At 41.1% G+C, this 26,555-nt stretch overlaps 1 protein-coding gene across 4 annotated transcripts in view; it reads right to left on the bottom strand.

The window, feature by feature from the left end:
- The window catches only part of cdh8 (cadherin 8), a 166,201-nt gene that overhangs the window by 11,851 nt on the left and 127,795 nt on the right, over window positions 1-26,555 (bottom strand). For all 4 annotated transcript variants that reach the window (XM_086025310.1, XM_086025311.1, XM_086025312.1 and 1 more), the window contains exons 5-8: window positions 20,619-20,786; window positions 20,355-20,542; window positions 11,285-11,538; window positions 556-692 (exon numbers count right to left, since the gene is read on the bottom strand). In XM_086025310.1, the coding sequence (XP_085881436.1) occupies window positions 556-692; window positions 11,285-11,538; window positions 20,355-20,542; window positions 20,619-20,786 (747 nt within the window). The remainder of the gene's footprint in view (window positions 1-555; window positions 693-11,284; window positions 11,539-20,354; window positions 20,543-20,618; window positions 20,787-26,555) is intronic.

The raw sequence follows: 26,555 nt of genomic DNA, 5'->3' as shown, positions 1-26,555 counted from the left end.
ACCAATCACGGCTCAGCTCAAGTCATTTTTAGTCGACAGAAGTGACAAAATGGCCGCCCCCAGTGATGGCTAAAAATATTCCACGAACGCGATATTTATCAGAATGCCTTGTTTCAACTAGTGGGCTTGCATAGAACATATTCTTGAAAAAAAATATGTTTGGGTTGATCTCCCCTTAAAGCATATACCGAACAATTTTTCTGATTCGCATAATATTGATTTTTCAGAAATTATTACTACTATGCATTTTATACAATATATATCTTTGTTATAAAATGTATTCAGGCTTATAAAGTACTCTTGGACACATCTCCATTCCCATTTTTTTTCTCTTTTTCCTTTCACACAACCACCGTCCTACTTCTGCTACTACCTCCCAAAGGTGTTGACGTCCCCCCCCCCCACCCCCATGTTAGTACCTTTTATGCACAACAGCGAGCCAAAGGAAAAAGTCATAAAAATGCAGATTTTGACTGGCAGTTTTGATTGTCCCCCCCCCTACAAATGTATTAAACACTGCATCTTCTGGAGATGATTCCAGACAACGGAACTTACGGACTTCAGTGGCGGTGACGGTGATGTTGTGCCACGTGTCCGTCTCTCGGTCGAGTGGTTTGGCCAGCGTGATCTTGCCGTCGTCAACGTTGATGTTGAACTGCCTCTCCAGGTCCGTGTGCCGGTCGATGAAGTACCTGTGGGGGGGGGGGGGGTGGGTGGGGGGGGGGGTGGGGGGGGGGGGTAGACTTGAGCCCAAAAAAAACCCAGCAGCAAGGTAGAAGGAATTCCACACAAATGTCCATTGAAGTGGGGGAAAAAAATCAATAATCATCGCCTGAGGAATAATTACACAAGCGGCAGGGGGGCATTAAAGATTACTCAGGTCCGAGTGAACACCCCACCCATCCTGAGCCTGATCGAGGCGACACCCTGGCCCTGTTTAAAAGATCATTAGCGCTTGTTGTGTCAGGAAAAGAGATGTGGTGTTGTTAACCTCATTTGGGATCTGTCAACAATCAATGATGGCTCCAAAAGGAGCGAGGACGGCAGTGAAAATAAATAACATCGGTCGAAATGTTTAAAACATGACAAAAGATTTATTCGTATACTTTTGCATTTAGTTGAACTATTTGTTGGCCTCTTTACTACCGCTTCTATTCTTTTCTCTGCCCCCTTTTTTTCAGGCTAGGGAATTAGGTGATGATGACCGAATTGGAGGTTGCTGTTTTCGATCCCACGGCAACCGACCGCGACAAGATCGGAGGTTGACCGCATCCTCGGAGGCGCCGCTATGGAGATTTCTACCAACTGGGCAGGGACCCACTTCACCAAAGTCGTCTTCCTGCGTCTTCCTTCATTTGATTATTTTAACCAACATTGTATAGTATCATAATAGTTGTTAAATATTGCCCACTCGGCATCCATTGCAGCCTGATCATCCCGGAAGGGGGATTCCCCCATCTGTGGTCCCTTCTCAAGGTTTCTCTTTTTTTTTTTTTTTTTTCCCCCCCAAACCCTCCTAGGGGTTAAGCTAAGGGGATGTCATTAATATGTTGTTCAGCTATGGGCATGTGAAGCCCTTTGAGACTTTCTTGTGATTAAAGGCGATATAAATACATTTGACTTGACTTGAAATAAATAACAACGACCACAGGCTTCATCGATCAACGTGAAAGTTGGCAGGATGCACCAAAAAGTCTCAAAGACCTACAGTTTTTTTTTGTCAAGCCCTTCTCCATGGCATTGAGTCATAGTGGTGGTGGAAAAAGGAAGTGGACTCACCTCGCAATTCATGAAAGCGACCACGTGCATCAACCCCCTCAAGTACCAGTGAGGTAAATTTGGATAAAATTGAACATTTTTCAAACTGTTTCAAGCATGTTATATTTATTTAGAATAATTTTATACCGTACTGGGGTTTATAGTGGACATAAAATGAACAAAACACTCATTTTGGACTGTATTGGTTGTTTTTAGGGGAAGAGAAAAATTCATTTTAAATTTAACGGACAATCGGCTTTAACGGACGACATCTAACCCATTTTAGTCAATTAACTTGAGGTTCTATTATACTACTAGACCAAGGGTTGGCAACCTTAAATACTCTCTAAGAGCCATTTAGGCCATATATTAAAGAAAAAAAAAAATTACATTCAGATGCACACAACACTTTTGACATCTAAAATGAGGATAACACCACATGTATAGTGTGTTGCATTTATGAAATCAATGAACTTCTAGAGGGAACAACATTTTATTTTTGCAAGTAACAAAAAATATTTGAACTGAGAAAAAAAAATCCTCCTCTTATTCATGAAGCTAACACCAAACTTAAATTGTCCACCTAAAATGAAACACAAATGAGTCGATAAGTCTAAATTCACTTTTGTATCATTTTCCTAACTCAATTGCTGATTGGCTGGGAGAAATCCCATGGTATGGTGAGTTGTCCATTCAGACTCCCTTAACCTGTAAATTTCCCCAAGTGGTTTCCTATTGTGACCGGCTGCCTTTGTAAAGTCTTCAAAACAGTGCAAAAAAAAAAATGTCTGGAAAATTCCAGCAGCACCAGCAGCCTGCTCTGAAAGTGGACCGGCACATAAAAGGAATTTTTTCTTGCCGCTTTTCTCTGTGAAATCGCTCTCTTTGAATGCTGGAAACCAGCGCGGCACCAATGCTCAGGCCGAGCCAAGACACACATGCGCGCATATTCACACAGAGAGCTAAAAAAAAAAAAAAAAAAAAAAAAGAAGCTAAACACCACGAACATCCCACTCGAGACAGAATGAGAAAACAGCTAATATGCTAATTACACCGCTTGTAATTGTCCTTCGTTCATCCATTTCCTATACAGGTCTGGACAATGGCGGCAGGACAATGGTGAGTGGTGCAGTGAGTGGTTATGAGCTAACACTTCCAATGACACGACAGCGTTTCCATTTCCACCAAAAGCAGTTTACTTGACAACTTTTTTTGTGTGGAAAAAGTATAGCCTGCCTGAGTTTTCATACAAAATAAATCTAATACCATTGTTTTGAACATTGTCTTTAATTTATGTCTCCCAATTCAAAAATTCATTAACACCATTCTTTATCATTTGAAATGAAAAATATAAAACTGAAAAACCAAAAAGAAAGATGTCTGTTATGCATAATGTATTTTTTTTCCTAATATGCATATTAGTAGCGTAGATTAGGCCAATGAAGACGGCGAGCGAGTAGGTTTAATCTCCGCAAATTGCTAAAAACCCATCCATGCCATGTAGCGACAGATATGATTAGCATGCTAATTAGCAATCAATTTAATATACCAGTATTGATTCTATTTCTAAGAATGCATATACAAACTTTTATTTTTCTCAGTATGACTATGAAACAGTAACCCTGGCTTGAAACCATAACTTTAAAACGAAAACTTCAAAGCACAATGTTTTTTAAACCATAACATGAAATCCTAACCCTATTTTAAAACTTAAATTCTTGATTGACATCCAACTTTGAAACATCAACACTTGCTCAAATCCTAATGTGAAACCTTAACCCTGTCTTTAAACCCAAATATAAACCCCTACGCCTTGATTAAAACCTAACTTGAAAACCCAAACCCTTGATTGAAACCTCACTTTGAAAATGTAACCCTTGACTGACACCAAACTTGAAGCGTCAACTCGTCGACTCAACACTTGATTAACAACCCTAACATTGGCTTGAAACCTGAATTTTAACCCCTGACCCTTGATTAAACCTCTAATTCGAAACACTCCCTCTTGGTTCAAAAACCCTACTTTGAAACCCCAACCCTAGTTTGGAACCTTATTTTGAAACTCTAACACGAGCTTTAAAAGTTAAAACCCAGACCTGTACTAAAACCCCAACCCTAGCTCAAATCCCAATTTGAAACCCTATTTTGAAACCCTAACCCCATTCGGGCCGCTTTAAGCAAGTGCGGAAATAGAATGAAATAAATAAAAGCAGTGGCCCAGATTCCAATTGTTGGAGAGACGTAGCGAGCCGTGACATTTCCATTTTCCCAACATTTTTTTTTTATTTTTTTTAGATGAAACGGTGGAAACTCCTCGAGATGCCAGGCAGGGGGAGACGTCCACCAGGACCTTCGAAGAAACTGCACATCCCCCCCCCCCCCCACGTCTCCTCTTTCTTCCCTTCCCTGGCCCCCCGCAAAAGCACTTTCAAGACAGGCCGACAGCAGCAAACCACTTGGGAGCGCAGCAGTTGCAGGAGAATCTCTTCTCCAGCTTCTTGACAGCCTCACGCCCGAGCGACGAGACACACAGCCTGAAATGTTCTGCCACCTGTCACTCAAACTGACAGCTCGCTGTGAGAAAGCATTAAAAGCAAATAAAAAAAATAAAAAAAATCGCAACCCCCTCTGCCATTTTCTTTTTTTTTTTTCCTCCCCCCAGAGTGTGATGACGTGAACCGCGAGGGTTTAAACAGTATAAGCGTGACCTCGCTTTTCGTGGTTTCGTCATCATAAGAACATTCTGACTCATATTTCACGTGTTGTTTCGTTTCGCTCTTGTTGGCGTGAAAGTCTCAGCGGTGAATAACCCTTGCAAATCAGCTGTCAGTCAAAGCGCGCAAAGCTTCTTGATACATATTTTTACCTTCGCCAAGGAGCTTTTGTTTTGTTGCTTGTTTGGTTTTTAGCTGAGACAAATGTTCGACGGCAACTGCATTTTCAACACTATCAAACCGAGTACATTGTGAAATCGAATTTAAAAAAAAAAATGTATTTAAATTAAAACAACTACATTTAAAAAAAAAAAAAGATTTTTTTTTCATTTTAAGTGTTCAAAACCTTTAATGAAAAATACAAATAAAATGCCTTTTCCTTTCAGTTTCATTATTTATACTAAAATACATTACATTTCATTCAAACTAACAGCCAGAATGATTTTAGATTGAATTTAGAAATTAATAGTATCAATCAATATGCTTTATTTTGTTTTAATCAAATTAAATAAACATTGATTTTTTTTTTGTTTAATGATCTAAATTTAATTCAAATTGAAAACAGTAAATAAAGGTAGTAAATAGTAAAATAAATAAATAACATAAACAGTTCTTAATGTAATTAATCACAAACAAATTATAGAAACGATTTCTATTGCAGTTTAATCATTTAAATTAAATTAAAAAATAACAACCGAGTTGTTTTATAATTCTTTGAATTCAAAATTATGACCAAAACCATTACCAAAATTAATTATATTCAAAATGAAAAACAACATTTTATTTCTTTGAGGTCAATTGCATATTTGTTGTTTAAATGTTAACATTAAACTGCAACTAATAATCAAAATGGTTGTATTTTCAATCTGTTTTGATATCCAGTGGATATAAAAAGTCGACACACCTGTTCAAATGCTAGGGGTTTTGTGACCTAAAATAAAGGGACCACGAGAAATAATTACATGAAATCTTACCTACAGCTCAATTGAAAAAAATACATATAGTTCAAATAAAGGAAGTGCGACCAATCACGGCTGACCTGTTTTCTGGATCTGAGCCGTGATTGGTCGTTGTGAGCAGTTGTGATGTCATTTTCAGTCGACAGAAGACAAAATGGCCGCCCCCAGAGATGGCTAAAAAACAAGTGGATTAACACAAAAACGCAATATTTATCAGAATGCCCTGTTTCAACTAGTGGGCTTGCATAGATCATATTCTTGAAAGAAAATAAATATTTGCGGCAGCACTGACGGAAGTGGATTTCCGTCCGTCAGAGTAGTCGTCATTGACCGCGTCTGTCAGTGACGGACCGTCGCACATTTTGCTGATGTTTTTGGGGTGGATCGACTGACTCGACCAACTGACAATTACAATTCGAAATAAGACCGACTGACGAATGACGGACCAGCAAAATTATGTAAAATGCCCACCTCTGCTGATTACACCAAATGAAGTTCAGCTGTCCCACTTTTCCGTACATTTTTTTGCTTTGCAGCAGAAGACTGAATAAAGGTTTTGCGCTAACACTGACTGCTACTTGGAACGGTTCCAAATTCCTTCCACTTTGACTATGGCCCTCGTTTAAGCTGAAGAGAAAACAGCCCCAAAGCATAAGGCCGCCATATCCACGCCTAACTGTAGGAATGGTATTCTTTTGAGCAGTTTTGCAGATTGTGTCAAACATCATTTTTGGTACCTATCAACACCAATGCCCAGACATATGAAGGAGATGCGACATTGATTTCCTACGAACTGTACAGCCAGTACTTGCCAGAAATTCCAGCGGCTCCTTCAATGTTGCTGATGGTTGCCTCCTTGGCTGGTTTCTTTTTCATCAATTTTTGAGGGCTGTCCAATTCCTGGCAATGTCAATGTTGTGCAATATTTCCTCCACTTGACGATGACTACCTTGACTGTGTTCCATGGTGTGTTTAATGCCTTGAAAATTCTTTGGCACCTTCTCCTGGCTGATAGCTCTGAACAATGAGATCCCTCTGATGCTGTGGAAGCTCTCTGCGGAGCAGAGCTTGTGCTCTCAGATGTGACAAGAAAATGTCAGGAAAAGCCTACTTGCACATCTGAACTTGATGATGCGGAGGGTGTTTTCTGATTGCCATTTCACATGAATTTGAATGTGATTGCTTGAAAAAAAAATGTATATTGATCTAAGTTTTATATTGCAAAAAAATGGCATTTAAAAAGGCACGTATACTTTGCATATGAAATGACAGTACATGCTTTTTATGCAATGTAATCATAGTAGGAAGATGTCAGCATGGTTGTTTTTCAAAAATTTGTTTGACCTCAATGGAGGTTTTTCCTGTATGGAGTGCCATACTCGGAATGGATACCATCCGTCATTGTCCAGTGAGAAAAAACATATCTCCTTACCTCGTATTTTTTTTTTTTTTCTTCATCTTTGCTTCCGCTGACGTCAACAAGAGTGAGTCTGACACTGTCGCTGTTCGTTATTAAGTCACTTATGTACCAGCTCATATTTTAAATAACACACAAAGATATTGCTCATGTAATAACTTTTCAACTCAGCGGCGGTCCCACGGGCGGCACGTCAGCTCACGCTCTCAAATAAATATTCTGGCTTCTCTAAAGTCAAATAAAATCTTTTTCAAAGCTTGTCACAGCAGCCATATTTACGAATCGAGCGCAGTCGCGGCTCAACCCTGCGAAATCGCGTCAGGCAGCTGGCGAGATGTCACGTTGCGTCTTATTTGTGATCACTCAGGTAGAAATAACGGAGGCTCGGCGGCGAGCGATGCATGGCGGCAGGGGAGGAGGATGGGGGCTGGGGGGGGGGGGATTTCATGGAGTGCACCTGAAACGTTGTTGTTTGGATGCATTAAGCCAGGTTGAGGGCATGCGCGTGCGAGTCCCCTTAGTGGCTTTTTCTCTCGGGTGCCGCAGCACTGAAAGCCTCTCTGAGGGGGCTTGAGGGGGTTCGTGTGGCCATGTGGGACGGAAAATGGCATGCAGGTTGATCGCATACACATCAATCAAGAGTACCGTAGTCAACATGCCGCCCGGAACGTCTTGAATGACTTTGTTGTTGAAGCCGAGGCGTAATGCAATGCAATCTGGGGGAGCTACAAAACCAAACAACACCGGGACGGGGTGAAAAGTCGTCTTCGGTATTAACAAAAACATGTTTGCTTCCTCGAAGAACACATTTTTATTTTGACATTAACAAGTATGTTACCTTTGCAGGAGGCTAATTTGTCTTTGAGGTTTACTAAAATAATATGTGTTGTTTATAAAGGTACGACAATTGTGTCGTTCCTTATAAACAATACGTGTTGCATCTAAGTATCTCCGGTTGGTCCAAAACGATGCCGCCCGCCTCCTAACTGGAGCTCGTAGAAGGGAGCACATAACTCCAGTTCTGGTTTCCTTTTGCTGTTTAACTGTACATTTTAGAGTTCATTTTGAAAGTCCTTTATTTAGATCTTTAAAGGGTCTTGCCCAATTGGGACGGTAAATGGTGCTGTGTCTTATTGGAACCAATTCTGAAAATAACAGATTTTGACAGCTACTGTACAAAGAGGTTTTTGGAGTGGAGTGGATTGGACACTTATTTTCCAGAGTCCTTTGGTTTTGCATCCGTTAAATCTTTGCGCCTGTAGATAAATAACTGAAATATTACTGCCGACTCTACGAAACAACAACATTGGAATAATCTGCTGGTGTCAATCAAAAGAGAGGAGTAATATATTTTTGAAATTGATACTTTTTGATAACATCCTGCATTGGATCTGATTAGATTGTGCATGTTTACCCATTTTTTTTTTTATATTCCGAAATGTCATTTTGATATATAACACACGATAATTCAGAAAAACAGAATTTAGGGTATTAAAGAATTTGAGAAGCCAGGAGAAAAAAAAACATCAATATAATGCACTCCATTTTTTGGCACCTGATTGCTGCTACTGTCGCCCTGATTATAAGTCATAATAGAATTCATTCCTTTGTGGCTTCTATCCCCATTAATAGTAACACCAAGTACTTATGATTGTAAGAGACATAATACCACCGAGGCAAGTCTTTTGTAAGCCCGTGTGAAATAACAAAGATCTTGACACAATGATAACAGCATACCGGTACTCGGATTCAATGCGATTCCATCTATCTTAAATGGCAACATGACATAAAATACGGTGTTTAGTGGGGGGGGGGGGGTGGCGTATATCATGTGGAGTTCCACAAAGAGATCGTCTGACATCTGCCATACATTATTATTATCATCATCGTCATCATAGACAAAAGGGTCACCTTTTGACCTCAAAACAAGTAAGCAATGATGAAGCAAGGATTTTCACACTCTAGGGCAGTGATTCTCCACTAGTGGCTTGGAACCCATTTTGGGTAGGACAGCAAGTAAAAAAAAAACAACATTTATTCTTATTTCGGTTATTTCACGACAGTAAAGAGGAAAACTAAGCTCCCAAATGGAACATTTTAGGTATGTGTGCTTTAGCCACTAGTTTAGCCCGTTCGAAAATACAATAACCTACGCATGCGTTTTTAGGGGCAATTTTTAAACAAAACCTTTATTGTTTTTAACGTCTGCAAAAGTGTGTCGCGACATTGCAACAACAGTAAAATACGGGTCCCAGGGTGACAAAAGTCGGCTCTAGGGGGCAGTGTCAGTACCGGGTGGACCGGGTGGGGTTGTGGGGGCCTTCACCACCCCCCTACCACCAATCATGTTATTGTGCTGCACCCTACAGTGTAGCCTTTTCGTGCTAAACTTTCGGGCTGAATTTTCAAGTTTATTTTATGAAGGAAATCCCCAAATTACCCTCAAATTGCTGTATCAAACCAAAACTGAAGACTTTGTATGAGGTTTTTAGGTGTAGATTATTGAGTTTTTTTTGTGGGTCTACTCATGGTTGACATCCTAACTAAATTTCATGTGTCGAAGTGAAAATGGGGTTAGTTGGCTGGATTTTCAAAAAGTTCTGAGATGTGTTGGGAGTTAATGTTTGGGTGTCTCTGGACTAAAAACTATGTTAGGAATCACCTTTCTGTGTAGTACACAACATTTGGTTCAAGTAGGGTTTATTTTTGGGAAAATGAACACACTGACCCAGAAATTGCCCCAAAAAAAGAAAAACCACAAAAATGTCTGCTTTGAACCAAAATGACCAAAATGTGGGGTATGGCGTTTTTAGACCTTTTTGTGGGTCTACCTATGACAGACATGCCTACTACATTTCATGCTCCTAATTAAAGTGTCTTCAGGAGCGGAGCTTACAAAAAATTCCGTGGCACAATATTGAGTCAGTTATGTTGCACTTGCAACTTTTACCAGATTTCAGATTTTGCACCAGGATCCAATTTGGTGAGTTTTTTTCAGAACGTGGAAATTCTTCAAATGACAATTCATTTGGCTTAAGAACGGCGTCAAATTAGCAAAACAATTTCAAAAGGGCCTTTGCACCACATGTTGGGACCCTAATTACAGTCGGCAACATCAGCAGAATGGTTCCCTGAATGGGAACGTAAGCATGGATTGGGAAATTGCTAATTCACTAAACGGTTGAAGTGTTTCCACTTGGCTTGCTGTAAAGCCAGACCGGCATCAACAAAATAGGGCAGGCGAACCCAAAAGATGCCATTAAATGTCTTTCTTTTTTTTTTTTTTTTTTTTTTTACCAGTGGAGTAACATTGTGCAACCTCCATTCCTGGCTATCTCATCACTAAACATGAGGATGCCACCATGCATGCAGAACAGGAAAAAGTCCAATGCCATTTTCTCTACAGCCAATCTATGAAAGGCAGCCCACCCGCCACACAATTACAGTACACACAACCTGATGAGTGCTGTGTCCGGGGAAAAAGTCGCTAGGGGAATTAATGAAATGCCACGACCGATGGAAGAGGGGAGAAATTGCCTGTATAACCTATCGTCAAGGTGCCCTTGTCATTGTCATGGGGTGAGAAGTTGCAGCAGCTTCACCTCGTTTTTTTTTTTGTTTTTTTTGGTCGCTATTTCCTACATTTGTGGAAATGAGTGTGATTCTTAAGTGGTACCTGTTGAAAGGTCACATGGATGAAAATGTTTAATTGCCTTCCATGTCAAACCCTTTTTATTAGTACAACTTAAAGCCTGAAAAAGACGTACCCACCTCTTCTCAGAAGTTACTGCAAAGATATGGCATACGGAAATTGGGGCCATTATTTGGTCACTTAATGGAAAAATAGACAGTCAAAAAAATGCAGAATTTGACCAAATTACAGTGATGCCTTGACTTATGAGTGCTCTTTTTATTTTCTCAAGTTACCAGTCGTAACTTGGTTGATTTTCCGGGGGGGTGCAACCGAGCCAATTTTGGGGTGTCATGCCTGGGGCTTAAATAAAGCTAAGCATTGGCAGATACATTTTTAAAATGGCTGTTTTCAAATCAAAATGGCAGGCTGTATTGCCAGGCCTTGGTTTAAGATTTTTTTTTTGGGGTTGGTCTACTTAAAATAGATATGACTGCCAAATGCCATGTTGCCAAATGAAACTGAATTTGAAAGTTCGTTTTTGAAGAAACTGATCAAAATACCCCTAAAATGACCACTCCAAAAAAAAAAAAAATGTCAGACTTCCTGTGTCTTTTCAGGCATGTCTTCTTGAGACTTTTTTGTGACTCTACAGTATACATTAAAGCCAGGTCTGCTTTTTGCTGAGTGAAACTGCTTCTGGGGTTTGCCAAACATGCCAACCAAGTGTCCCGTTGGACCGCGGAGGTTGAATGTAAATGCTCGGCTTAGTCTTCAAAGGCTGCGTTAGAGCATCCCGTCTTACCTTACTTGACTGCTGCTGGAGTCCGGGTCCCTGGCACCCACCGTGCCGATGACGGTGTTCACGGGCGCATTCTCATTGACTTCGAGCGTGTAGATGGGCTTAGAGAACACGGGCGGCTCGTCGGCGTCCTCCACGACGATCTTGACCGTGGCCGTGTCCTTGAAGGGACCGCCAACGCCGCCACCGAGGTCTGACTGCACGTTGGCAGCCTCCACTTTGAGCGTGTATGTCCTCCTGCTTTCAAAGTCTAATGCCTGCAAGCAAGCAAAAGAGTAACAGTCACATGATATGATGTGCTCAATGCAATGTGGCAGCCTCCTTGCGATACTTTTTTAGTTCATGAATAACTTAGAATACACATACAGTGGTACCTCTACTTACGAAATTAATTGGTTCTGGAAGAACTTTCTCAAGTAGAAAATTTTGTAAGTAGGGACGCGTTTTCCATGTAAATGCCCTAATCCGTTCCAAGCCCCCCAATATTCAGACATAAATGTTTTATAAAGCATAAAAATGCATGAAAACATGTAACAAATATGAGAGTTGTGAATAATGTAAAAAAAGAATAGAGTAAGGAATAAATATGATGGTTGTTTACCTTTTAATTGCTGTCCTCATCGCTTTTCGCCCTCTTTGGTTCATGTTCTCTCTCAGAAGTGATTTTTGCCTGGCGTTTTGTATACAACTGATTTAATAACGTGGCGACTGTCGATACATTACGGTCATATTCTTTGGCGAGATCAAACAAACGCATCCTCCTTTCATACTTTTCTATTATCTCTTGCTTTGTTTGTATGGACAAATAAACGATTTTCTCCTTTTTTAAAAATTTTCCTCGCTTCTAATTCATGTAAAACTATCGGAACACCTCATGGCACCGGGAGGCGAATGACGAGGACGCTGCATCGACATGTCTATCACATATATCTATCTACACACATAGACACATACGGTAGAGGTCCCTCTTAGCCAATGGGATGCCAGGAAGATGCTAGGCTAGCCAATGGCAGAGCAGCTATGAGTATGTTGCGTTCCGAAACTCCGGAGCTGCGAGTAGCAGCCCATACCGCTAGTAGCAGCCCATACTTTTACCTTTCGTATCCTGAAATTTCTTTCGTAACAAGAGGCAATATTTTCCTGTTGAGGCGTTTCGTAACTTGAAATTTTCGTATGAAGAGTCGTTTGTAAGTAGAGGTACCACTGTATAGGAATTATGAAAATAAACACCAGTCTCTGTTTTGCTTAAGAGTTCAGTTTTCTCCTTGTTCTTAGTCTTTTTTTGAATAAAATAGTTTCCTACAAGACTATTTTAAAGCAGCCCAAACCAAATAAGCAAAGACAATTGTATGATTTGTAGATAAACATCTAGACATTACAAAAAACAGCTACACGTGCTAATGTTAGCTTACCCTGCACAGTTTCTGCTTTGCTATGATTTTCTAAGGTGCCCGTAGAAAATAAAATTGGTCTTACAGACTACAGGAAACATTGTTCTCCTTAATTGGCATTTATAGCTTGTTAGCGTGAATTTATGCATTCAACACACGGTGGTTTTCACAATTTCCTGTAGTTATCCGCAGTTAAGTGCTCAAAACTGAGGTGAGAAGAGCCGAAAATTTATTGGCGACAAGAATAACTGTTTGCGATTGTTAAAATTGTTTGCGAATGTATGGCGAACGTACTTGCAACCATGAGTTAACTCTGACAAAAAAAACAACAACATTCGCCACATTCGCTAAAACGAGCAAGCCTACAAAGCATGATTTTTTTTTAACGTTTCTCGTGGAAAAATATGTTAAGCCAATCAGAGCTTAATAAAACTAATCAGTTAGTCACCTATGTGTTAACCTTTAATATGGGCTACCGCACCATTATTGAAAAGTGGTGCCCAAATGTTCCTTTTGGGGTAATAGTCACTTAAAATACGTCATTGACTATTGTTTTGTCAGCAAGAACACAATTGATTTTCATTTGCATCTGTCAGGCTTTGTCATGTTACTTTTCAGAAAAATACTCTTTGTCAGGCTGAGCAATTACTCTATGAATCTCTTTGTTTACGCTCTCGCTGACATCACATTATTAGCGCGTGTGTATCCTGCCCGGCTAACACAAAATCAATAATGACAAGCACTCTGCGGAGGTTAGCAAGAAAACTCTCCAAAGGGAGAGCAAAACATATTGTCTGGGTCACGTTGTCATGTGGGTGAGATTTTGCAGCCGCCGTGTGTGGCCTGCAGTGACTCCTTTAAAAGATATCTGATCATTAACATTTAACCATCTTCTTTTGTTGCTGGTGAAATTTTGCCCTTGGTTGAAATATTTAAAAAAGAAAAGTTCAAAAGTCTATTTTTTTTTTTCTAAAAAATTGTACGATAAAACTCGATTCTTTAAAAAGGAGAAAGGTGAAAATACGTTTTTTTTTTTTTTTAATATTGAAATATTAATGGTTTTTTAATTGGCATTTTTAGTTTCACATTGGCCCATTTACATTTTTGGCTTTTCATGACGTGATATTAACTTTTGATGGCAGGTCACATTGGCCCGTGTAAATTTTGGGGTTAAAAGAAGGTCCAAGCTGGCAGTCCCGAGCTGCTCTTGGTGTGGGGGACTTTTTCGGGAGCCCCCAAAGCCTCTCGGAGGTTCGTTCCTGCACGCTCCGAGTAGCTATTTGAAGCACTTTCATCCTCCTCCTCATCTTTTTCTCCCTCTGATCCCTCCATATGTGGTGAGAGAGAGAAAAAAAGACCAGCCAGAGGATAACACTTTAATTCAAAGGTTAGTGACGGGAAAGCAGCCTGTGTGAGGCTGTGCATGGATGGTCAGAGTGATTATATGGAAATGGAGAGAGGTAAGCTTTTGGAGACTTTTATTCACCGCGCCAAATATTGCTTCCACCCCTCAAGATGGCCTGGTAAAATATGCACGAAGACCACTGAAAAAGTCACCGTTATAATGGTGAGCTAATCATAAAACGGAGCTCAGACGTCCAGATTAGCGTCAGTTGAAATGAACTCGCGGTTCACAATATAAGGAACTGCTCTTTTGCGTTGTCTTTTGTCGTTGCTTTTTGTTTTGTTTCCTCCATTTATCGCCACGATCTCCGTGTGCAATATGTGTTGTTGCTATCGTTCGGTTCTGTCGATAACCAGGTTCTCCGTCTCGGTTCCACCAGGGCTTGTTTTTTGCATTCTCTTTTCTCCTTTGATAAGTTCATGGTGCCATGAGCCAAGTTGTGGTGGCCCTGCCGGAACCGGGACTGGCCCTCATTTAAAACAATACTATAATTAAAATAAAATCCATAATGACATATGTAGACCTACCTGTGTATGAAATAGTGAACCATGAAGTCTCAACTGCGAAAAGGCGTCAATGGGTGGTATAGCAAAAAATAAATAAATTGTGATTCACAAAATCCGCACCAATGTCAATGCAAGTCCCCGTGTTCGATGAGTGATACTGTAAATGGCCAGAGAATTTGATGACAAATGACTGACGGTTGAAAGGCAATACTGTTCGATCGAAAATGGTATCTGTGAATGTGAGCGTACCAATTTCAAATCAGCTGTGCCTCAATATCGATGGAATCGCGGAGAAACGGACAAGCCCTGTTTGTTACGGGCGGGAGGAGACGGCTGGAAAGTCCGAATTTGGCATACAAAACCTGCTAGCGAGTAGGTTAGGTTCACAGCCTTGACGAATGAGTCTGAATTTCTCGTACCCGGTCAAACGGTTTGATCAGACTTTCCCTTATCTCAGGGTGAACTTCCTCAGTGTTTTCACATAACCAACTTGGTGGAATTCCCCTCAAGTTCCAACAGGTGCTGTTGTTGCCGTTTGTTATTGCATTTTTCTCTAAACAAATGAAATAAACTCTAATGCAATGAAGAAAAAAAAAGGGAAAAAAAACAGCGTCACAGCTTCTGTTCTAGCTAGCGAGTGCACATAACGTTTTGTGTTTTTACAGCAGGGGCTCTCAAGGACAGCATTGGCATCGTTTCTTTGTGTGTTTTGACCTTCACGGCTGTAGAGTGGAGGCATTAAGGTACTCAGCAGTAAATTCCAATACTATTCAAATGGCTTCACACACACACACACACACACAAACACACGCACCCCCACACACACTGCACTTATATTGACTTACTCTCAACAAAATGCAAAAGTGTCAGCTAACGGACAAGCAAGACGATCTCATTTCGTGAGTTACGTACAGTAATGTAATAAAAAGCCGCAACCAGATGCTACATATGCTAAAAGCTCCAAAGGTGTTGCAGCAGGCCGCCGTGTTGGAGTTGCACAAGACTTGCAACCGAATCCTAATGAACCCAATGGATAAAATTCCAAAGTAAAATTCTGCTTGCCTAAGGGCTCAGCTTGCAAAGGTCACATGACCAAAGGCAGCAAAACGGGTGAGCCGTGACGGTCGTTACCTGAGCCGTAAGGTAACTGCGACTGTCATTTTCATGTTGACGGCAAGTGGCAAAATGGCCGCCACCCGGGAATGGGTAAAAACGGGTGGATTTTGCTGCTTAATTCACATCCCACAAAAGCAATATTAGTCAGAAGGCCGTCTTTAGATTTGTGGGTGCGCATAGAACATATTCTAAAGAAAAAAGTTGACTTATTTAAGTAAGTTTATTTAATACTATAGCACTTTAAAACCCACTTTATGGACATGTGTTATACAAAATAGATGACTGGATTACTCTGTATGTACTGTAAACCAGTGTTTCCTTGAGATATTTTTGAAGGTTTAAGACCCAGTGAGAGACAGGAAGTAACATTTTGTTTGGTGTTCAATGCAGGGGCGGAGCCAGAACGTGGCTAATGGGTGGGCCCGGAAAAATCAGGGTGGGCCTGATATATTTCTCTCACTTCGCGCAATCCTCCTGTTACCGACACATCGTATATTCAAATAAAATGACAAACTGAATAATATGAAGTTCAGATCTTCCTTAGACAACCACAATTATGCCAATCTTAATATTCAATTAAAAAAAAAAAAAACACGAATAATTTCATAATTGACTAAAAATGTAAACGAATATATTTTTTCATGAACTTCACTGGGTGGGCAGACTGTCAATGTGGCTCCGCCCCTGGCTCAATGTATCCTCAATCCTCATTCTTGTAATTGTAAAACAGCACATTTGAACTAAAGGAGTCAACGGGTGCTCATTCGCGACGGAACAAAGATGAATATCGGCTTCTTTTTTTTTTGTTTTTTTGTTTTTTGTGAGTACTGTCGAACACCCCGCCGCCCCTGCCCTCATGTGTCATTCCCAGTCACGCACGGGATCACATCAGGATGGACCGGCAGAGCATGGAGAGACTTCAAAGTTCATTGCGGGCTGAGGGGGTGAAAACTCAGCATCCCGCTAGCATCCCTCCGTGGGCCCGAAGGCGGACCGATATTTGATAGATTTTTTTTTTTTTTTTTTTTTTTCCCCAAGCCTCAAAAAGCAAATAACCCTCCCACAATCACCACTCTACTTCAAACCGGTCGGCTGAAGACCTCCCCCAACCCAAAAAGTCCGATCGATAAATGTTAACCTCGCAGCAGAAGGGTTTTTTTTTTTAACGAGCGCCAGAAGGCACTTTAAAGACCGTGGATGGGATGTGTCAGCGGGAGTCTTTTTGGGCTGTCGCCGCGCTCCTCCACTGGACCAGCAGAACTGCACTCGCCGAGAAGCCGACCTCCGCTCACATCAGCGTCATCCCTTACCTCCCCCGGGGGCATTCGCACCAGCCCGACGAGTCAGCTCAAACTGCGGAGGAGCGTGATGTGTTTCAAAGTGGACAGAGAACATGAACAATGTTGATACGAAAGGATTTCATCCTGCTGGGCTCAATATACAGCGCAAGACATTTGGTCGAGCTCTGACCTTGTGGGGTCGGTAGCCTTTCCTGTTTTTACGTCTGTGTTTTTTATGTGTCGGGCCTGCGACACGTTGCTGAAAGTGACGAAGGGGGTTCATTTTAGCGTGTTGAGTACACGTGGTGCAATTTAGTAGCAATTGGGAGAGTTTGTCGCAAGGACCCGGCAAATCTAATGTGCGTCTTCCTGCATCTTTTCAGACAATAACGTGTGAAAACAGAATTGTTTGTGTGGTAAGAGTTTACGCAGACTGTATTTTCTGGTGATTTTGATCGGACAAAACTTTTTTACGAGCAACTTAGCTAGGTTCACGAAAGTTAATGAAATAAACTGAAATAAAAAAAATTTAAAAAAACATTTTTAACTACATTTTATGTTGAGAAAACGAACTAAAATTGAAACGTGAAAATGTCCTTCATTTTCATCTTTGGCAATGCATTTATTAATACATGATTTTAAATGTATTGTTTTCGGTATTACTGTATCCCTTTTACAGTGTGTCACGTAGATGCGACGTTTTCTGGCGGCGGCCAATAAAAAAAAAAAAATTAAAAAAAGTGCCACGAGATGACGTTACACCTCGGCAACAGCAGCTTGCGTGTTTGGAACGGCCGCCACACATATATAATATTAGACGTTGTACAACAGCAATGGAAATTCAAGCCACGAATCCACTTCCAAAGTTGGTAACTTGGCAAACAAGGGATGAGTAATTACTGTATTACTTAAAATACTTTATTTTTTTTTTTAATCTTGAAATCTCTGAAATACACACCATTTTTGAAAAACCAAAACTAATACTAAAACAAAGCATTTTTTGGGGGGGAAAAAAAAACAACTAACAAACCTGCTTGTAAATCTAATTAAAACGTAATAAAAATAAACCTGAGTATAATGGAAAATCCCCAAACTATTTTAACCCTGAAATTTATACAGAAATGTAAGATAATCCAAAGGGTTTGCATACTTTTTCCTCTCCTTGTAGACAAGTAAACCTAAATACCACTGGCATCGGGGGCTGCATTTTCAAAATTCCAACTTGTCCGCCCACACGCAAGGTCTTCTGACTAACGCGGCAGCTGTTCTCATAGTTTATACGAAAGATGAGCCACCTCATGATCACAAACAGACAATCGTTTGCGGCGACTGAGTCCACAAACAAAACTGAGATGAACAATAAGTCACATGTTGATTCACAAAGTTGAAAGATGACAAGTTTCAAGTTAAACTGCGGTGTCGAAGCTTGAAGCCAAAGTTTCCTATTTGGCTTCATAAAAGAACTGACAAACGAGACAATTGTGTGTTCTGAAACTCCCACTCAGACGTGAAGTGCAAGTTGCCTAAAAGGAAAAAAAACAAAAAACATACTCCTCACATTTGCTTTGTCAACAATTGGCGCTTTTATGACTGATGTTATTTGTCGTCCCGGCGGTTTGCCGAAGTTCTTGCGCACCTCCTACACATTGTGCTCATCACCGTTCACACTCATAACTAAATGCCACCGCACGTCCTTGGGATAATGTGGATTCATGTCACAACAAATATAATAAAGCTGGAGGAATAAAAGAATAAAGCCGCAAGCAGCAACGAACAGGCTTTTTCATGGCAAATCCTTGATATGATTGTTCATACTAAATTCCGGACGCCTTAGATGGTGTAGGGAAAAGATGCCTCGCCGAATGCAGCTCATTTTGGCAAAATCCCGAGTAGGAGTTTAAGTTTGATCCCAAGAACTCGCCATGAATGGCTGCATCAAAACGAAATGATCAAATGACATTTTTTTTTGTACATCCTTGCGCAGCAGATTTCTTGTTAATCAAACTGGTGTCGGGGCTTAATTACGGGGGAAGTACTGATTACCACCACATGCCACTAAATTAGATGACGTGGGTATCAACTCCTCGCAATTTACTGTCGCCGGTCTGTCTAGGACACCAATCAGAGCTCATTTTGCTGAATAGTTTCATAGAGTTCATCAAAGTTTGAGCCCAGGAAAAAAAGGGGGCAAAAAGGCGGCTTCAAATCAAAACGGCTTTCTGTTCAATTCCATTCTCGGATCCTTGAGACATTTTTCCTGTCATGATCAACACATCCACCTGCCGTGTTTTTCAGACTATAAAGAAGCTATTTTCATACATAAGGCGCACTGGATTATAAGGCGCATTGTCTTTGTGAAGCATTGTGTGTTAAATATTTCATTCTAATTGTATGTTTAGCGGATAGTGTGGCGGCAACTTACTTTACTTTTTCAGCCGGGCATGACATTTCCGACTCGAGCATTCCGTCGACGAGCCTTGCACGATCCAACAACGACAAGGAATTGACGCCGTTGTAATTGAACAAAAAAAAGGCGTGCGGTTTAATTTACTTGAGTCCCTTTTAATCACAAAAATTCGGAAGGCGTTACAAAAACGATAAACTGAACAATCAGAAAAGTTGTTGCGCCACTTTGCCCTTGATTACCTTAACGTCAAAACCACACTTTTCGGCAGCTACCTTCGCTTTATGACAGCCTGGATGTAGGACACTAATGGAGCCTTGATACTTAAATACTCGTGAATACAACAGAATAATACAATAAAATGCCAAATATAGGCCAAACAGACAACTGAAATTATTCAAATGGCGCACAAATAAAGAAATGGCTTGCGCTATTAGGTCTACATTTCCCATGATTCTTAGACACAAAAGCAGGAAGTAGTTGTAGTTCCGGTATGACAAAAACGTGAACACCTGCTAGCGATTAGATGCGGATGAGAATGTGAAGACGGACATGAAAGTAAATAGGAGAGAATTTGAATGGAAGACGCCAAACTGAAAAGATGACATCCTTTCTTCGCCCTTCGTTGCGAACAAGTGTAGATTGACTACGTACTGAACAGATTTTTGAGCACCGTGTACCACGTAAAATCGTTTAGAGGGCAGTAAGCACAACCAGAATTATTATGAATTAATTAAGCACACTGTTGATTTTTGAGAAAATTGGAGGATTTTAAGTGGGTCTTATAGTCCCAAAAATACCATAATTTCATGTCTGCTGCTGAAACGGGTTTCAGGGGCTAAATTAAACGTTTCGAAGCCGCCAGGAGAATAATGGAGGACTTTTCCAAAGTGTGGCTATAGCTCAACTTCCCATGTGCTCTTTTTTTTGACATCCCTTTCTAATTTCCGCTGCATTGGGCCGAAGCGTACCTTTTTGAGTCGCAGAATCCCTTCTTGCGTCTGCGGGTCTGTGACGATCTCAAACACGCCTTGCTCGTCACCCTCGATGATGTTGTACGTGGACTTGGCATTGTCGCCGACGTCCCGGTCGTTGGCCTTTACCTTGCCTCCCATCTGCCCGATGGGCAGGTTTTCGGGGATCACAAACTCGTACAAATCTTTCAGATGCAAAAACACAGAGGAAGGCATGAAACGCCAATTCGGAGCTGGGATTTCTCGTTTTGAGAGGCTCACTTTTCGAGAACTTGGGTGGGTTGTCGTTGATGTCGGTGAGCGTGATGGTGACGGTGGTGGTCCCCGACAAGCCGCCCATGTGGCCGCCCATGTCCTTGGCCTGGATGACCACCAGGTACTCCTCTCGCATCTCCCGATCCATCCCGTGCAGAGCAATTTTGATGGTGGCTGGAAAAATCATCACCGATGTAAATAAAAACATTACGAGAACATCGCAGACAGCGCATCTGCACCGTTCACTGTGTACAAAAGACTTTAGTTTGGTTTTTTTCTGCCGGCGAACGTAGCGGGGGATATTTTGGTGTGTCTTGCGTAGCTTGAACGCTGTCATGGTAAGCAAATTGGAAAGAGGGACAGTGGTTGGAGAATGATCAGTTAGGATATTAAGAGTGATGCTGCTAATTAAGTTGTGGATCAAGAAGGATTTCACACATTAATGCAGATAGTTATCTTCTCCCAGAATGTGTATCCGCCATTCAGTTGATTCAGATAACATGTATGTATCCTGTACCTTAGTGGCTTACTGAAGCCTTGTCTACACGTAGCCGTTTTTTTTTTGGTTTTTTTAGTCAAATATTTTTATTGACATTTTTAAGTTATGAGATGGGTACATTCGATCAGGAGATACTTAAAAAAAAACAAAAAAAAAACTTTTCAACAGGTACAAATCGGCGAAGCAAAGTATGTCTCCATCAAGGTTAAAGAACATAAAAAATAAATAGCCGGGGTTTTTTAACAACCGTATAACCGTATTCTAATGAAAACACAAGTCGCGCAAAGAGACGTCAAAGCATTGTTGTCGCGCGGTGACGACGTAACTCTCCGGCTATACCCGTCCAGACGAAAACGTGGATCAGGAGATATCCGGACATATCCGCAAATCTCCACTGCGGCCGGAGTTTTGCGTTTACACTGAAAAAACTCCGGGGACGATAGATGGATGATAGGGATTATAGGGCTAACCGCAAACTTATATCCGGCGTTTTCAAAAACGTGTAGACAGGCCCTTAGTTACAATTAAAATCAAGTAATCAGTAAAGTAACTGAATTACTTTTAAAAGCAGTAATCATGACTTTTTCTAGGTTTTCAAGTTGCACTGTTCACGTGTAACATTTACATGTGTGTCTGTCTGTTCACATGCAGACACAATGTAAGGTTGTCTGTCCAAGCACACAATGGCGTGTGAAAAATCATGACCAATTAGCATCACAACTACATATGCGAGAATGCTGAGAAAATGCTATAACCTTCGCACCCACCTTACTTGACAATTTGTTGACGAGCATTATTTCAGGACCATGACTTTTCGCAAAGCGTGGAGGTGAACAATTCCCTGTAGGCACATGTATATTTTTTTTCTTCGCTTAGCGTACAGAAAAAAACAAAAACAAATAAATACCCGCCACTTGTTTTCCGCAGTCTGTCATCATTTGTATTCAGATTGAGTGCAAATGATGCTGTCTGTCGTGTATAATCTGGGATACTGTATGCGGAACGGACCTTATTGACTGTGCCACAGCCGTGGAATATAAAAAGGGGCTCAAACGGCGGCATCTCTGGATAATCCACTCAGAGAAACAGACCCGCAAGGATCATCAACTGAATATAAAATGGAGGCCGTTTTGCCAAGCCATCCACTAAATCTCCCATTCCACACCCCACACAGCGAGAATTGGCCAAAAAAACAACAACACTGAGGGTGAGGCTTGCGTTTTTACATTCTGGAGGCTAGCTGTCCGCAGAAATGGAGCACCGGTGGGGGGTCAGATTTCCTTTTTGGAGGTCACTGTAAGAGGTGGGAGTAAATCACATTTGTGCGAGTCTTAACCTTCAAGTTTCCAGCAAAGTACTTTGGAAAAAAAAAAAAATCAGGCAAGTCAAAATTTCCAGCGAGTGAAGTCATAGCTCGTTGTACAATCTTGCTAATATTTGTTAGCTAAACCGTGAAGTTAACGTAGCCGATCGGTGTTTAATGGTGACGGATGAAATTAGATGTCATAGTTGCGTTTGTGTTGCAAATCTTCCATGTTGTCAGTTCTTTTCCCCAGTTTATCAAAAACCATCATTCTTGAATACAAATCTACTCATCTCGCAGCTCCCTCCAAGACACTTGCTTCATGAGGTGGCTTCATAGCACACTGGTGGGCTGCCAGGTTTGTGAGTGCTACACACACGCAAACAAACACACGCAAAACGCTTCTCTTTCAGCGAGCAAAACAAATGGAACAGTGTTGAAAACGCAGGTTTTTAAATGGAAACAGCCAAGACTTGTTACGACACGTCGTTCCAGCCAAATCGAGTCTCACGATTACAAAGTCAAAGTCGTTTATTTGTTTAAGCTAGCCCCAAGTCCTGAAACCGGTGACATGGACCTGACCTAAGTCAAGTCATGTGACTCACCCCCACCTCTTGTCACAAGCGTCAGCGATCAAGTAAATAATGTCCGCTTTTGGGAAAAAAAAGATTGAAATTAAAACATTTTTTTTTTACCGATTCATCGACTGATCAACAAAACAATCGACAGATGAATCAATACCTAAAATAATCGTTGGCTGCAGCTCGAATGAAAACATGCGTCCTCTGTCCATTCGCATAAAATGTTAGCATCTCTCTGTCTGTATGTTTACAACGTTAACACATTGTAAACGTCACTTTCCATTCAACTACAAAAAATGATATGAACATGCATCTGTCCATTCATATGCATACAACATGTATACACGCCATATACATGCATATAAACACAAATTCTAAGTCTGTCAAGTCACATATAGAGAGATAAAGTAAACATGCCTGACTTTGGCTGTTTGTCAAACCTCATTTTCTTCAAAGATCTTTTTGACAGTTTCATTTTCATTAAGTGTTGATGAAAAATGTAAATGAGGAGTGAAAATGAACCTCTTTCTACTGGTCACTAGCTGTTTTGTTTTTTTTCTCCCCTAGAAAACAGAAACAAGCGGGAATCAAACAACATACTCCCACCGCCTTCAACGCCGCTTTAGTCAGCCAAGCATAGCCTCTACTTTCATCATGTTATACAGTATACTGCAGTTGAGGACATACCGCACTGATGTTCTTTCCCTTGGCCTTAAACCGTAACACCCAAAAGCAACAAAGACATGGAGCATTATTGTTATTAACAAGCACAATGCCAAAGTCTCTGTATTCGTTCTCATAAATACATAAGCGCAAGAAGGCGCATTTGAAAAAAAAGGGCAGTTTGCGCCACCGTGGGCGAGAGCACAGCCGACTCCATTGGCAGCCAATCAAAGCGGCTCCTCTCATTCCCTTTAAATGTTGCACATTCCCATCGTACACTCTGTGTGAAAAGGGCAACGTGATCCACGCGGGACTGGAGCATTGTCGCTGAGCTGTGAGTAAAATCATTAAATGCGGAATGAGTTGCTGATGATTGCCGGCCATTTAAATATGTCCGCAGACATGTATCTATCGCCGATTTTTTGAATTTTTTTTAAATCTACCGATTTCCATAAACGTAGTTAATGTCGGTTTGTCAATCAACATACACAAAAATCAAATATCATCCACACTCATTTTTCTATTCGCATGCTTTTAATCTTTAGTATGACCAAACACAAAAACACAACTGAAAACATCCCTCCGGTCATATAGAGTACACACATAGTGTAATGCAGACGCCGTTCTGTCAATTTGCATGTATAATTAACATCTGTTATGCACGTTGTTTACATTAACACACAAAGTTAACCTTTGTCTATACAAACACGCACACACATTTCAAACAGCACATACATGAGATATGAGCACATGCGACGCACCGGGAGAGGTCTGAAGGACAAAAAGCGTATAATAGGGGTAGAACTTGAATATTCCATAAATATTACATTAGTAGCCATTATATTCTCTTTATATCAGCTCAAATATTCCAAAGTACCTTTAACTCCTTGTTCTGCCCGAAGAAAGTTTTGCCCGCGTGTGTGTACGATGAAACAACGTGTGTAACAAGCGTCTGATTCGAAGGTAGGCCAGCTCAGACAACAAGCAACAAACAAATCCAAAAATAAGACAAACGCACTCCAGTCATTGGCGCGCTGCTCATCTCTGAAGTTGATCATGGTTAATTATTCAAATTAATTCCTAATCACTCAAAAATGTGAGGGTAGACAAACACTCATTTCCATAGATGAAGCCCCCCGTCCCTACCCACCTAGCTGAGTGATAAAGTGGGCCGCAATGTTTATTTATTGATTTATTCATCCGCGGCATTCATTTCTAAGTGTCAAACACTCCTTAATCATCGCTTACCGTTTTTATTTTTCATTAACATTCATTAAAACATCTGCCCTACGTGAACGAGCCATCTGCATACGCGCCGCTAGCGCCGAATGCTAATGCCGCGCGCGATTACGGCCAATCTTTTTCCGACTGCAGGTGCTGTGAGACCGTGGCGGTGGCGAGCCACAAGGCCGGCTCCGGTTTGGACCGTGCGTTGCGGATAAATTATGCGCATAAATATTCTCGTCCTCGCCCTCTCTCTCGTTTGCTATTTTTCCCCGACTTGTTTACGACGCCACCGATTTCCGTCTCATGTGTTATTGATGTCGTTCGTGTAATCTTGTCCTTTGTAGACACGTATTAGAAAGTCATCCAGAAAAGCACGTAAAAAAAAAAAGCCTCAAGAAAAAAAAATTCAACCTTCCTATTAGGTTTTGGCTCTCATCAAGTTTAAAAAGAGAAAAGACGTTTTTGGGGTATCAAAGAATCATGCCAGGACGGTTAAAATCCCGAGAAGCTGGAATGTGTTTGGAGATAATTCAATGACAGGGCTCCAGTCTTTCTGCTTCATGAAGGGGGTGCGGGCGCATCATGATTGTGAACTATTATCATCGATATGAATTCATAACCATGCGACCGTGTTGCATTAAGGACGGCCAGTCGGCAGATAGGCTCTTGCTTACGAATCCCGCAATTATGTAGATTTAATAAGGGCTTTGATGCTGCTCATTGTCCAAGCACGCAATATATCACAGATGATCGCTTGACCTGGCTAAATCCCTCACAAACAACGGCGGAGAAAAGCGCCGATGTGTCCCGCTGATATCGGGGGCCGCCCGCCTTTTGTCCTCATCTGTTCGGCGGCGGCGGCGGCGGCGGCCATTATACGGCTTGCAATCAAATGTGTGGCAAGCTGATAATACTTTCCATTTGTGCCGTCATTAACTTTGGAAACCCGGACGAAAGATCCCTGGCGAAGATCGCCAACGTCGCTTCATTAAAAATCATCTAAGGCCACTGACACAGCCGCCTCATGTTTCTTCCTTATTCAACCTAATTATCCTTTTCAGGTTTTAGTCAAAGCTTTGCTGTCAGAATGAGCCTGCGAGGAAGCCAATTATCAACAGTGGAGCTCGGACTCACACGCAAAATCTGCGTTCACTACTCCTTTACTGTTTAGGCAGTGAGTCCCTAATCAATTCAAATGGGTTACTAATTGTATTTTGGCCGAAAAGCACGTCATGGTCCAAAAAATGAAAAATTTGATTTGATCCTAACGATACGGTAAATGGTACACTTAAGAGTGCACTTATACAGTACTTTATCTACGCCATTTGTTGTCGAAAGCGCTTTACCAAGCCTAATATTCACTTTTTTTAAAGACATAGAGTGAACACAGACGCACCGACGCAGTCGTATCAAACAGCAAGAAAAACTGTTTGCGAACATCAAAACCGTCGGCGAACATCTTTGGGACCGTTGAACGAGCCTTGACAAAAACTCAAGATCTGCTACCCCGGGAAGTACTTGCGATCCTTCGCCGTTCAGTCGGATAAAGTTGCCTTGTAGGGTATCTGCTTCCAATTCACTTGAACATATTGCAATTTGCCAAAAATGGCAGCTTTTAATTAAAACAGCTGATATCCTGTTTAATTTGGTGAACAGGTCATTTTTTTTTA

This window comes from Filicampus tigris, chromosome 3, assembly GCF_054856515.1.
Source record: "Filicampus tigris isolate MCC_2025a chromosome 3, RoL_Ftig_1.0, whole genome shotgun sequence".
NCBI classification, from domain to species: domain Eukaryota; kingdom Metazoa; phylum Chordata; class Actinopteri; order Syngnathiformes; family Syngnathidae; genus Filicampus; species Filicampus tigris.
Note: the sequence above shows the minus strand (reverse complement) of the source record. Positions and strands in the feature narration are given on the sequence as shown.